At 32.0% G+C, this 13,332-nt stretch overlaps 2 protein-coding genes and 1 non-coding gene across 3 annotated transcripts; 2 read left to right on the top strand and 1 right to left on the bottom strand.

Annotated features, from left to right (window-relative positions):
- Positions 1 to 898: 898 nt before the first annotated feature.
- LOC7485681 (peroxisomal and mitochondrial division factor 2) lies at positions 899 to 6,012 on the bottom strand. The gene is made up of 15 exons (XM_024598314.2): positions 5,894 to 6,012; positions 5,717 to 5,804; positions 5,578 to 5,624; positions 5,339 to 5,428; positions 5,193 to 5,246; positions 4,369 to 4,446; positions 4,200 to 4,268; positions 3,968 to 4,123; positions 3,771 to 3,897; positions 3,582 to 3,622; positions 3,239 to 3,328; positions 3,032 to 3,136; positions 1,637 to 1,816; positions 1,352 to 1,461; positions 899 to 1,247 (listed from the first exon to the last, which is right to left on the bottom strand). The coding sequence occupies exons 1-15, from the start codon at positions 5,927 to 5,929 to the stop codon at positions 1,172 to 1,174; spliced, it is 1,347 nt and encodes a 448-aa protein (XP_024454082.1). The 5' UTR covers positions 5,930 to 6,012; the 3' UTR covers positions 899 to 1,171.
- A 90-nt stretch (positions 6,013 to 6,102) lies between these two features.
- TRNAV-CAC (transfer RNA valine (anticodon CAC)) lies at positions 6,103 to 6,176 on the top strand. Its single transcript has one exon. It is a non-coding gene; the product is annotated as a tRNA-Val (tRNA).
- Positions 6,177 to 8,475: 2,299 nt separating this feature from the next.
- Positions 8,476 to 9,315, top strand: LOC18095049 (uncharacterized). The gene has a single exon (XM_024609132.2). It carries the CDS (start codon positions 8,563 to 8,565, stop codon positions 8,809 to 8,811), a length of 249 nt encoding a protein of 82 aa, XP_024464900.1. The 5' UTR covers positions 8,476 to 8,562; the 3' UTR covers positions 8,812 to 9,315.
- The last annotated feature ends 4,017 nt before the right edge of the window (positions 9,316 to 13,332 follow it).

The raw sequence follows: 13,332 nt of genomic DNA, 5'->3' as shown, positions 1-13,332 counted from the left end.
ACCAAGCCAACTGGTGATTTAGTAAACCAATCACATGGGAAGAGGGCTGCTAATTAAAAAGATGTTGATATCTTTCAAAAAAGTAGTCTCTTCAATCATACATGTCGCATCAGGGAGCTTGTCTCTTTATGACATGAGTAATGGTAGATTATTGCTAGCACAATTAAACCTAAAATAAAACATTGCGAAGCAGAAAAAGGAAGTACCTGGCTTATAACAGTGAAATCCAGCTTCTCTTTCGAACCACTGGTGCAGAGTTCTACAAGATAATGACAAGAAAAAAAATGACAGAAAAGAAATGGTGTGAGTAGTGAAATCGGAGATCCAGTAAGAGGCTAGAAGATTCAAAGAACAAAAAATCTAGCAGAGCTGCAGAAGCAACATGGTTTAATATTTATAATTATTGACAGTAAACAATTGCATGCTCAATATAACATGACAAGTTTGTAGCAGAAAATCAAGAAAAGACGAAGCACCTATAGAAGTAGCACCAATTTCTGGGATGAACTCTCTGTTGGTTGTTATCTATTATGCAAGACATACTAGCAAAAAAAATTCTCTTGATTGTTCAAACTTTAAAGAAAAAAATTAGAGCAACCTTTTGCTTTCCCAAATTCCCCGAGTCAGGTGAGTTAATACACACACACACACACACCAGGTCTCACCCAGGTCAGTCCGGGTCATGCCGGGTTTTTTCTTGTGCCAGTCTTTTATCTTGCCCAGACCGGTCTATTTACCGGGTCCCGGATCCCGGGTCGACCCGTCGGACCAGTCCGGATTTAATAACAGTGATGAGAAGCCTATAGATTTCAGGGTTCAACCTCATAGCATATTGATGTTGTACGACAGAGATGTTACCATTGGGGAAGATTGCCACATCACACTGATGGCAAAAACATTCCAAAAATAGGAGCAAAATCCCATATCAAGTCCAAGTAAATGGTGATAATTATAGTTAATAGAGTAGTATGAAGTATTGTCCTTTTCTTTTCCTTTTTCTCTGTTGGGCGTTTCAAACCTACTAGTAAAATGTAAAACCTAGTCAAAACATATTTCTTTAAATACATGTAATACTTGTTCCTAAAACCAAGCAATGCTTTGCAAGAATTTTAATACAAAGAATGGCCACGAACTGGTAAAAAAGAAACATCTCCAGCAAACTGCTTTCTTTTCACTGCACAATCACGGTGCCATCTTGCTTCATTTTGATGAGGCTGCTCTCGATGTTCCGAAGAACTGGTTTATAGCTGCAATGGGAAATGGATTCAGTGTTTAAGCCTATTGCTAAAAATCTTAAAATACCATTGTGTTTGTGCTGCTCTAAACAGGAAAATTACTATGAAAAACTTACAGGCGTGCAAGACCATTATATGCTTGTGTGGCTTGTTGCAGTTCTGCTGATAGCTGCATGACCTCTGCTGATAATGCTTCTGCTCTGCTCTGTTCTTTTGCAAGGTGGCCCTGCCAATAACAGTCGTTTGAAAAAATAAAAATAAAAATAAAAAAAGACAGGCTACATTAATTTCTGCTTGGAATAGCTGTAACAATTTGTGCTTCATCTTGCAAAAGGGGGAGTTTGGAATGTGCTAGGATAGGCATCAAAACTCCTTAAAAGAAAGCTCCAGTCATTGGGTACCTTGAGTGATAGAATTTCAGTTGCATGTGCTTGTGAGCCAGTCTCAGTTACCCCATCTCTATGCCTTTCTGCTGAGCCTCCCAGGATCTCCCTATCGTTTGACAGTAAATTAGCCTGTTCTGTTCTCAACTTATCAAGCATTACACGAAGCTCTTCATTTTTCTTAAGGCAGTCCTTCAACTGCAGAAGTGGCATGCAAGCCAAATTATTAGTTTCAAGAAACAACATGCCAGAGAAATAATGCAAATGTTGGAAAACATGATAATGTCAACTCCTTGAAAGATTTTAGAAGCATGACACACATGCTCACCAAGGACCATCATGAAAGTGAACCCTTGGGTTAAGCCCGATGATCATTCATCTTTGATGTAGAATCAATTGATTAAACAATAACAAAATCCCAAGAGAACCAATCCTCTGAAAAAACTCAATTTATATGACCAATCAATATTAATAGCATCCTTGAATTTCTAGGTAGGATGCCCATTTATAGGCACCAAACCATATAGAATTACAACAACTGAAGCTATAGGAACACCTAATAAACAGAAAATATAACCAGTATATTAAAAATCTACTTTAATAACTAACTATTCAAAAAAAGGTAGAAAAAATCTAGAAAAAAATACAAACAAAATTAAAATTCTTAGATAATCAAATGCTACTATCCAACAGAATAGTTGTTCTTCATTCCCATCACCCTACCTTAGTGGAAAGGTCTTAAGTTCATACATAAGATTCAGCATTTACCACACTAAAGTGGAGATTTAACAAGTTACCCCTTCTCGTCTAATAACTAACTGTAACAACTTGAAGAAAAACAGAGAGAAAGAAAAGGAAGGGAAAAAAAGGACCTGATGAAAGCATGTAAACAATCTGAAATCATAGCTACTTAATTGAACAAGATTGAGAGCATATGTTGTCTAAATAAGGAATAGTAATATGAAGAATTAAAGAATAGAGAATAGTCTGTCCGAGAACATGTCTGATCTTTCCTAGAACTAAAGAAGAAAGCATAAACTATGCAATCCCCTCATTACTAGTGTAGTTAATAAATGGAAAACTAGAACATATCTTCCATCTCAAAACATTCAGTAGTTGGAAAACAAATTTTGGTTTCCTCTAGTTTATTTCCTCTAATACAATTAATCAATCATACCCCAAATCTCCACTATCAGCTATCACTTAGTTCATGCATCCACCATAGTTTACAAATAATTTTCAGTTACCTCCAGTTTATTCTCTCTAATTCATGTATTCAACCATGCCCCAAACTCCACCATGAACTATTTCTAGACTAAACAATTGGTGATTAATTAATAATTGCACAGGGCATTCAGATTTCATCAATACACAACACCTAAATGAACCAAACCTAATCACTGAAAAGCCCACCTGATTCTCCCACTGTTTTGCTATGCTCGTGGCCTCTTGACAAGAAGATGAGAGGCTGGAGTTTTCCTCAAAAAGTTTCTCTATCTCTGAAGATTGGGAATCAATCTGCCAATGGAAGTTAAGAAACAAAGTCACCTTCATATAGCAAGCGCACATCCAACATCCATTCACATTACTGAACGATAATCAAGTAAGCAAATACTTCACCTCCATTAGAAGTTTCTGTCTACTACTTTCCAATCGCTCAACTGCTAAAGCCATATCATGCAACTGCTTCTCAAGTTTCTCCTTGTCTTCCTACAACACATAATATGAAATCATTCAGGTCCAATAACAGTAAGTGCAAAACACCAGAATTCAGTCTACCATTAACAAATAAATAAATAAAAGAATCAAGAATCACCCAGAACATATTCTGGAAAACAAAAAACAACTAGAGAGAACTTGGACCGAATAGTAATACTATATATATATATATCGCAGATACATCATGGTTATCAGACACATGAGCTCAACATAGTGACAACAGCAACCATAGGCATTGTCTTACCACTGTAAAGGCCTTAGGGACCAGATTTTGTGATGCTTCTTCTGCATTGCACAAAAACAAAGTTGGTGACTAAGAGAAAAGGAGTAGAATATATAAAATCTGTACGTAAATGGCTAGCAAATGAGACTTTTGCAAGCATATGCATCAAATTGACAACAAAAACTTTAGGAAATTTCTGTAGGAGTGCACCTGAGACTGTTCTGGATAGAGCTGCAAGTTTCTCAACCAACTGCTGCTTTTCAGACGTGAGGGCAGAGGTTCGGGATTGCTCCTCTGCTAATCTTTGTTGCTCTTGTTGCCTCAATAATGACACTTGCTGTGAATTTTGAACCGCCATCACAGACTGATAACAAACATAATTGGAAAACAAAGATGATTATACTAACCTGAAATTCAGACTTTAAGCCAGCTAATTCCTTTTCCAATCTTTGCACTTGATCATGTGATACACTCATAGAGCTTATATCACCAGGATGATTACTCATAGCTTGTCGCTGCATTGAGTTTAATTCTGCTCTCAGGACTGCTGCATCTTCCTCAGCCTATTGCAAAAGAATATATTGAGAAGAAAGAACTAAGATGTTTTTCATAAATAATAGCCAAAAGGTGCTTGCATACTCTGTATTGTTCTTCTTCTGCTTCCTTTAGACGTTTCTTAAGTGTGCGAAGCTGGGCTGAAAGGTCCTCCTACACTAAAAAATCATACTTTGTGGGTGGTGTGTGAAGGCAAAGCAACACAAATAGAGCAGACAACAGCAGCAGCAGGTGGTGAAACAAAAATGTGTACCCGTGAAACAACAGCTGCATCTTTCTCCATTGCAACTTCCCTAAGTGCTTTTCTTAGAGATGGTACAGTATTTTGTTCCTGCAATTAAAAAAAAAAAAACAAGCTAAAAGGTATAGTATCCTGCATTGAATAAAAAAATATAAGGTTCTGTTTTGGTATGACTTTTGCAAATTGATTTTTAAGTTGTTTTTTTTAACTTTTGACTCAAAGAAAGTCACAAGTATGTTTAGCTAGAAATGACCTTTTACTTGAATCAAAGGTTTGATTCAGAATTGAGTCAAAATTTTGCTTTAAACAAAAGTTAAAATGTTCAACTTTATAACTCCTGAGTTCTACCATATACTACCTCCCTTCTTCAAATAATTAAAAAAAAAAGTAGTTCTGGATCATTTTTACCGAACATACTTCCAACTTAACTCATTTTTGTCACAAGTTATTTATGAAAAACACATTTTGAATCATGACTCAAAGTGAAAGGTTATTTTTTATGAGTCACGTCAAATGGACTCTAAATCCTGTAATCATACAGCCAAGAAGAGAAGTGTGCTTTTCAAATCCTTGAATTGCACTTCTTATCTACAATGTTGCATCAATAAAAGAGACACCAGATCACAAAGAAGCCTTAGAATTGATGGAAACACTAAAATCCTTAGAGCCCACATTATTGCACAAAACCCAGCAGGAACATTCGTATACCAATGTTATATAGGATACAGATATCTAACATCAGATATGCCTCATCTAATACACCCTCAAGCAAGAGCAACGTTAATAATTTGCTGAACCACGTGATTAAATGAAAAAAAAAAAAGTCCGGTCCTTACCAGATCATTTAAGCGCTTCTGAAGCGTTTCGTTCTCAACATCCTTGGTTTGAAGCTGCAGCGGATCAGAAACAGTTTTTTTTTTGCTTTTTATTGAGAGACTAGCACCGAATACAGAACAAATAATGATCAACATCACGACCATACCTTTAAAGATAAGATGCCGTTGCTTTCCTCCAAGTCTGCATTCCTTTTCTGTAGGTCTTTTAGCTGAGATACTAAACCACCAATATCCGTCTGCACGATTCATTCATTTAAAATGAACAGCAAAATGACTTTTCAATAAATAAAGTACGCAGGTTTTCCTAATCAATTAATAATATGCTTTAATCAGTTTATTTTTCCATTTCCAATAAATTGAAGCAAAAAAAAGACTGAGATCGTACCTCGGAGAGACGATTTCCGCTCTCAGATTTTCTCATTCCAGCATTATCTGCGCAAAAAATATATATGAAATTTTATAAAGAAATTGAAACAAATTAGTGTTGAACGGGGAAATAAAAAGAAAGGAGGAGGTAGAGAGACCATTAGGGGTTGGAATTTTGGTTAGATCTGGACCAGATGAAGCTTTGCTTAATCTCTCAGCTGCTCTCTTTTGTCTTATCTCTTCTAACTGCCAAAACAAACGGAGAGAGAGAAATATTAGATATCAGATTTTGTAACAGCAGATGATCATGGAGAAGGTGATAAAAAGAACAGTACTGTTCGCCGGCCTAGCGATGCGTGAAGCGCTTCCATCGGAAAAGAAAACAAATTCGCAACGTATGATTTCGATTTTTCTGTGCGTCTATCTATTATTACTTTTTATTAAGGGTTCAACTTGTAAAAAAAACATATTTACAAAATAACCAGTTTGGTTTCCTTTTTTAAAATTTATATTATATATAATATTCTCGAAAGCATATCAAGTTGTCTGGGTGGTGTAGTTGGTTATCACGCTAGTCTCACACACTAGAGGTCCCCGGTTCGAACCCGGGCTCAGACATTTTTTCTGATAAGATATCATTTGAAACGACACCGTTAGGATTTAATCATGGTCTTCAGTTCACCTTAACTGGGTCTGCTTCCGAATCTTACATTACCTTTTATGAGATTAATCTAAAACAACGGCGTTAGGTTTGGTGTTAATCGCTTACGTTAATTTAAAGGCAGGCAAAAGCATGTTTTACACTAGTTGATGGCAATGGGCATTGACGCAGGAGGTTGGATGTTTTTATATTTATATCATATTTATTATTTATTAGATAAATAAATTAAATATTTATAAATTATTTATCAGGTTTTAGGTATTTATTATCTATTATTATTTATTTATTAATAAAAAATAAAATAATTAATACATATATATATATATATATTATATTAAAAAATCTAAATATTCTACAAATATATTTATACAATATAAATAATTAAATATATGTCTCGGGTTAGATTTGAATGACTTTCAGGTTAAATTTGATAATATATATATATCGTACTTGTTATTCATCGAATCTAAAAAAAAAAAAATCTCAGCTATTCAGGTTTGATCAAATTAATATTCATCGGGTTTGAATTAAATTATTATTTTTATATACACTCTAGTTTAATACTCTCATCCAAAATAAGAATAAGAATGAATCTGATTAGATCAAATTAGAATGATTTTTTTTATATAAGTTTATTTACATTCATAATTATTATAAGATTTTAATTTACATCAATCAAATTCAACCGATCAAATGAAGTTGGGATGGTTTTTTCTTGGATATTCAATCCAATCCAATCTTGGTTTTTTTTAATCTCTTAAAAGAGTTTTCTCTTTTAAATTTTCTGTGCACATTGTAAAATCATACTTTAAGATATTAGTGCAAATAATCTTACAAATTTGACCGATAATCTTGTTTTCTGAATCATTATTAAAATATTAGAACTATTTATGATTTTAAAATATATAATTATATTGTTAAACATGCCAATGATCTATATTAAATAGAAAATCATTAGTGATTGACATAGTTATACATGTGAATTATCCAATATCTATTTTAAATGTAAAAATTACACATATGGTGTTAAATCATATGTTTATTATTTAATTGTATATCAAGTGTCCTTGTATTATGAACTTCAAAAATTCACCAGATTTACATCATATATTACTTAGTATTTGATAGAAAGATATTATATGTAATATATTAAAGGACGTAATATACTTATTTTATATATTATTAATTAGTCATTATTATCACTATATATACTCACAGTTATATATATTATAAAATTAAAAGTTTTTATTGATTTTTACCAGGTTTGTCATATAATATTATAACAATAACTATATATCAAAGAAGTTTAAAGAAAATAATTTTTGTTGTTTATAAAGTAAATTTAGTTAACAAGCGAGTGGTTAATAATGAAGTAAATTGACAGGATAAAAACCTTATTCCAAACAAATCTTGACTAGGTTGGATGTGTCAAAAAATTATTTAAATCTAATAATTTAAATTATTAAGTGAGATTTCAAGATATAATTTATATTATTCTTTAATATAAATTCTAAAATGAAAGTCATTTGAACTTAAAACTTGCATAAATTTACACTACATTATGTTTAATTTTTATCAAATAAATAAAGATAATAAGATTCAAACTCGTGATCGCTTGACTATTAATACTTTGATACCACATCAATTGAACCAATTCAAGCTAATAATTTAAATTTTTAAATAAAATTTTAAAATATAATTTATATTATTTTTTAATAAATATCTCGTTTGTTAGAAAAAATGTACATCGAATCTCCCTTACATTTCTGAACCGGGTTACTGTTACTTGCACATGAAAATCAATTAGCAGGTGATGGCAGTTACGGTCCTTCATCACCAGCTGGATTCCATATTCGCCGAGATACATATATACCGTAAGCTAATACTTCCTTAACAGGATTAAACTCAATCATTCACGGTTTCCCGACTTTTAAAGGAATATAAACCTTTTTTTCACTTTAATGTTCCTTGGAATAAAGCTTTACAGCTTGGGATTGATTTTCAATCTTCAATCATTAAGCCTGGTAATACAAGGTAAGCTTATTAATTTGGCCATGCAAATAGTTTAGTACTGTGTTAGCTTGCTGGCTTGCAAATATATTTGAGGTGGTAACGGCATGGTGGACCAGCACCAGCAACGAAGGAAGAGAAAAATATGAAAAGAAAAAGTTTTCGCATAATTCCTTGTTTTATGCCAACAATGCTTGTTAACCAAGCAATCATTACAATAATTAAAGACTGTCGAGCCTTTTTATTGTGTGCTTTTATAGAAGAAAGAAATGGGCATTTGGGCAGGAAGGAGATTAATCTGAAGTAAGGCGTCAGTACCCCCTTGGTTCAGCAATGAGGAGCATAACCAGCTGGTGTACTGCCTGCATCCCAGGCCGCAAGCAGAAAGAAATCAAGACTGAAGAGCCAGAGAAATCTTCCCTTAAAACATCTAGCAGTGATGACCAAGCTGAAGGCAGCCATCAAGGAACCACCCACGCTGCCAGTAATGAAACTGGTGGCGCAGCTGTCACGACTGCAGCCCATATGTCTGCCAGTAATGATACTGGTGGCAGTGGTGATGGGAGTCGCGGTGGCCATTAATCAAGGAGTAATTCCCATTTGATTGTGTTGTTTACTATTTTAATCGATGGTGCATGGTCTTACGTTCTGGGTTATGGTTATCATTGCTTCTTTACTTTCATAATTGTTGAAGTTTTTGCTCTAGGAGTGGCTACAGCCTGCTGCGATGCGAGATCGGGGATTTTGGGGTGGAATCTGTAAGAAGTCAAAAGCTAGCTTGCCAGATATCTATTGATCCATTTCATGCGTGGAGTGGAGACTGGAAAGTGTGGTGTTTTGTTTGCGATGGGTTTTTTTTTTTTCCTTTTTAATTTTTGCAACAATTTCTATGATGTTCATGAGTAAGAGAGAGTGTATTCGTGCCTTGTATTCAGAATTTTTCCTGTGTTTATTTTTTGCCCACCTGATTTTATTTTATTTTATTGACTTGGTGCTGCCAATGTAATTGCTATTTCAATTGGTAGTGAAATTCGAAATTCAACTTCCATTATCTAAAAATAAAATGAAAGAACTTTTTTAATTTTAGATCATCTGTGATTTACTGTTCTTGTTTTATTGTTATTTTCTTTTAATACACCAAAGAAGAAGGTCGAGTTCCACGCAATCAAACCTTCAAAAATGAAATTCATTTTGCTTTTCTCTTTTAGTAGTTTTATCCCCTCTCTCCCTGATTCTGGTTTCAATCTTCTAATCATTCATATACTGTGTTGAATTTATTTTTTGTTTGGTGAGTTGCTAGAAATCTTTTGGATGGACAGTAAAGATTATTTTGGGATCACCAAGATAAGTAATTGTTAGGATTTTCTTTATGGATGTTTATGGGGAAAATGGAATTTTGTGTGAAATGGGGTTTTAATTTTCACCCAAGTGATAGAAATTCTGATTATATGCAGTTGAGAAGGGAATTTATTGCACATATTTTCTTAGTCATAATTGTTTTGATTTAGAGTGTTTTATTTGTTTTTATCTAGTTGATTTAAATTTTAAAAAACTTTCATATTTATTTAATTTTTGGGAATTAATTATGTTTTTCAGGTGTTTTATTATTGAATCAGGCTTAAAATAAGATCAAAAGAACAGGCAAACAATGGGCTGAGTTTAGAATTCAAATCTTAGTTGATATGTTCGAGCACAACTTAAGCATTAATTGATTTTTGGATTATAGTTAGAGTTATAGAACTCAATTTCATATGTTGTTTGTCATTTTGAAAAACTAAAACATATGCCTATAATTTCTATAAGGGTTCAAAACCCGATTCTATTGTTTTCAAGCCTAAAAAATGAGTTAAAATACAAAATTTGAATCAATCAAAAGTCTTTACAACCGACATTATTTTAGTGTTCGTCCCATATCTAGGGTTATAGAATTCAAAGGATTGCAAGGCCATACGCATTGAAAAGATGATACGAAGGGATACAATTGTTATGGAAATAGAAAATTCGTAATTCACATGTTTTTTGCTCCAAAACTATCCCGCAATCTAAGACAAAAAAAAGTCAGCAAAATACCTGGTAGATAAAAAAAATAAATTTCTTACCTTTGGAGGATATACTCAAGGAATATAAACTTTATGGGTGCTTGGCAGTGTAGTAGCGGTTGTTTTTCAAATAATTTTTTATGCCGAAATGCATGCCAATGATTTTTTTTTAATTTTTAAAAATTATTTTTGACATCAGCACATCAAAACGATCCAAAACGTACAAATCATATTAAATTTTAGCAAAAAAAATTAAATTTTTTGAGAACGTTGTTTGCATCGCATTCCCAAACATGCTGTTAAAGGTGAAAAAACTCACAAAACAGAAGGGCACGTTAGACAATACAATAAAGAGAAGGAGGCAACATCTTAGAGGAAAGAAAAGGGCAGAACAATTGACACAAGAGACAACTACCTTCCAAAAAGTCAATTTCTTTAACTCTAGAGTGATGTTTATCAATTCATATATGAATTCTTTTAATTTAATTATGGAATTTTTGTTTTTTGGATTTTCAATATAGCCAAACTATGATTATGTGAATATTAATTTAATTGAATTAATTCAGTATTTTATTATGAACTTTATTCTTATGTATGCTTGATAATCAATTGCATGATTTGGAATTTAATTTAAAATTGGGAGGTGATAATTATTTCATCTTTTGTTTGAAATATATATATATATATATATATATATATATATATATAGAGAGAGAGAGAGAGAGAGAGGTTCTACTAATTTAATAATCAATATCTTTTTTGAACATCAATGAATTATTTTAACAAGCAAACTTCCTACTTCCCTAAGAAAATTTTAAATTAGTTAAAATTTCTTAAAAATAATAAAACTTTAAAAATTACACAGGTCCATATACATACATACATACATATGCTATCATAATAGGCTTGATATGAGATAACAACATGATATAGATATTGATAAGAACTTTAAAAAAGTTCAGTCTAAGTATTATAAAAAATTATCAGTTGAGGCATTTTCAGTTTCAAATATCATTTGGCTTGCACTTGTATGGATGTTGAGTCATGCCAACAAGTAGCATAAAATGTAAAAAAGATGATTTTTTGTGTTTTGGTAAATAATCAAAAAGCAACTAGAATGAAAAGAAAAACTCTTCAGTATATTGGAAAAGATGATGAAGATGAAGAGAAAAAAATTAACTCAAAGGAAAGAGAGTTGTAAGTGGGAGTGGAAATACACCAATTACCATGAATCAGTTGTTAAAAAGGGATCTTAGAGAAGAAGCATGTCGATAAATTACAAGATTTTTCTACACTAATGCGATTTTAGTGAAGTTTTGGATGATCTTTCATCTGATGATGAATCAAACTTTGATTTGCTTGGTATTGTTAATGATGCAAGATGAAGAAAAATGAAAAAGAAGAGGAAAATGATGAATAAGAAATTTTTAATGATGCTGAAATGAAGAGTCATGATATTAGAGATGATCTAAGAACTCAAATTGATGTCAACCCAGATTATTTAATGAGTTTTGAGTTAAATAATATTGACAATATCGATATTGGTATTAGTAGTGACACTAATAATTTTTTAGACGGTAAAAATCTTGATAAATGTCTTAGAAATGATAAGTAAGATGATGATAAGTAAAATGAAAGCAATGAGACTAGTTTTAGTCTACATGACACACCAACATATTATTTATTTTAAATTTGTTAATTTTTAATTAATGAAAATCTATAAACATGAATAATTATAATTTATTTTTAAATTATTTGAATTATGTATTTATGTTCGTTTATAACTTAGTCTCCTTATTTACACCTTGTGTTCTTTTTTCTTCTTGCATTTCATAAAAACACACACAAAGGACTACTAAATATTTTCCCATTTTTTTTTATCATCTCACATTAATTTTAATTTTTTCAATACATTCCATTTTTTTTTATTGATTTCACATTCTTCTTCCTATTTTTTATTTTATTGATTACCCAAATTGCCCTATCTGGAGTAAGACCAGAAAAGGAAAATTTATGCGGAATCGGATGATATAGAAATTTGGATAATGGAGCCACGTGTCCCATCTTATATTCTTCGTTACTGTCGTGCTTGTCTGTGTTGTTTATTTCCGTTGAAAAATGAAGAGGATCAAAATCAAATCATGTGATTTTGATATTTTTATTGTATATGACGTGAGATCACGTCGGTGTAGTCAAAGGATCCGCATGTTTCTCAAGCATAGGGGAGGTGTCCCTTTTCCCCTGCCCTCGTTGGCATGTGCACGTGCACGTGCACGCACGAGGGCGGAGACCCAACCCTTCTAATATCATGATTCCGTATTTTTATTATTATAACCCAATCGGAAGGTCTAAATGCACAGCTATTCAGCTTGTTTTTTTTAAAATGTTTTTATTTAAAAATATATTAAAATATTTTTTATTATTAAAATCAATACATTAAAATTATCAGATAATACATAAAAAATAAAATTAATATTTTACCCGGAAAGCTCGGCATAGAAATGGTGGATTGAATTTTACTCTCTGAGTCTAATTTTGCTCTGTCCAATTCTGATTTAAAATATTTAAATTTATTATTTGATTTCATTTTTAATTGGCTGAGGATTTGTTTTTGGGGCATGTATCCATTAACTACTTTGATCTGATTTTTTTTAGTTTTTCTAAATTAATTTTTTAAAAATCAAGTTTAAAAATAAACAATATTTTCATCTATCAATTACAAAATCATAAAGTAAAATATAAACTCCAACTAAAAAAATAAAACCACAACTTTACAATAAAAAATAAAATTAAAAGAAGTAGGTGAGTGTCGGATTGGAACACGAGGGAGATGAGCCTCTCGTCGTATTGGATGTGTGGTTAACTCGTACACACACATCGATATTATTATTATTATTATTATTTTTAAATAAGCTGTCACTTGTGTATATAAATGACTTATTTGCTATATATTTTATACAAGTCATTGTTTGTGTCGGTAAGATTTTACTCTCTGTGTGTGTGTGTGTATTGTTAGTACCGTCCTCTTTTCTTTCACTGTAATTGATTTATTTTAAAAGAAATT

The sequence above is a fragment of the Populus trichocarpa genome, chromosome 1 (assembly GCF_000002775.5).
Source record: "Populus trichocarpa isolate Nisqually-1 chromosome 1, P.trichocarpa_v4.1, whole genome shotgun sequence".
Classification (NCBI taxonomy): Eukaryota; Viridiplantae; Streptophyta; class Magnoliopsida; order Malpighiales; family Salicaceae; genus Populus; species Populus trichocarpa.
Note: the sequence above shows the minus strand (reverse complement) of the source record. Positions and strands in the feature narration are given on the sequence as shown.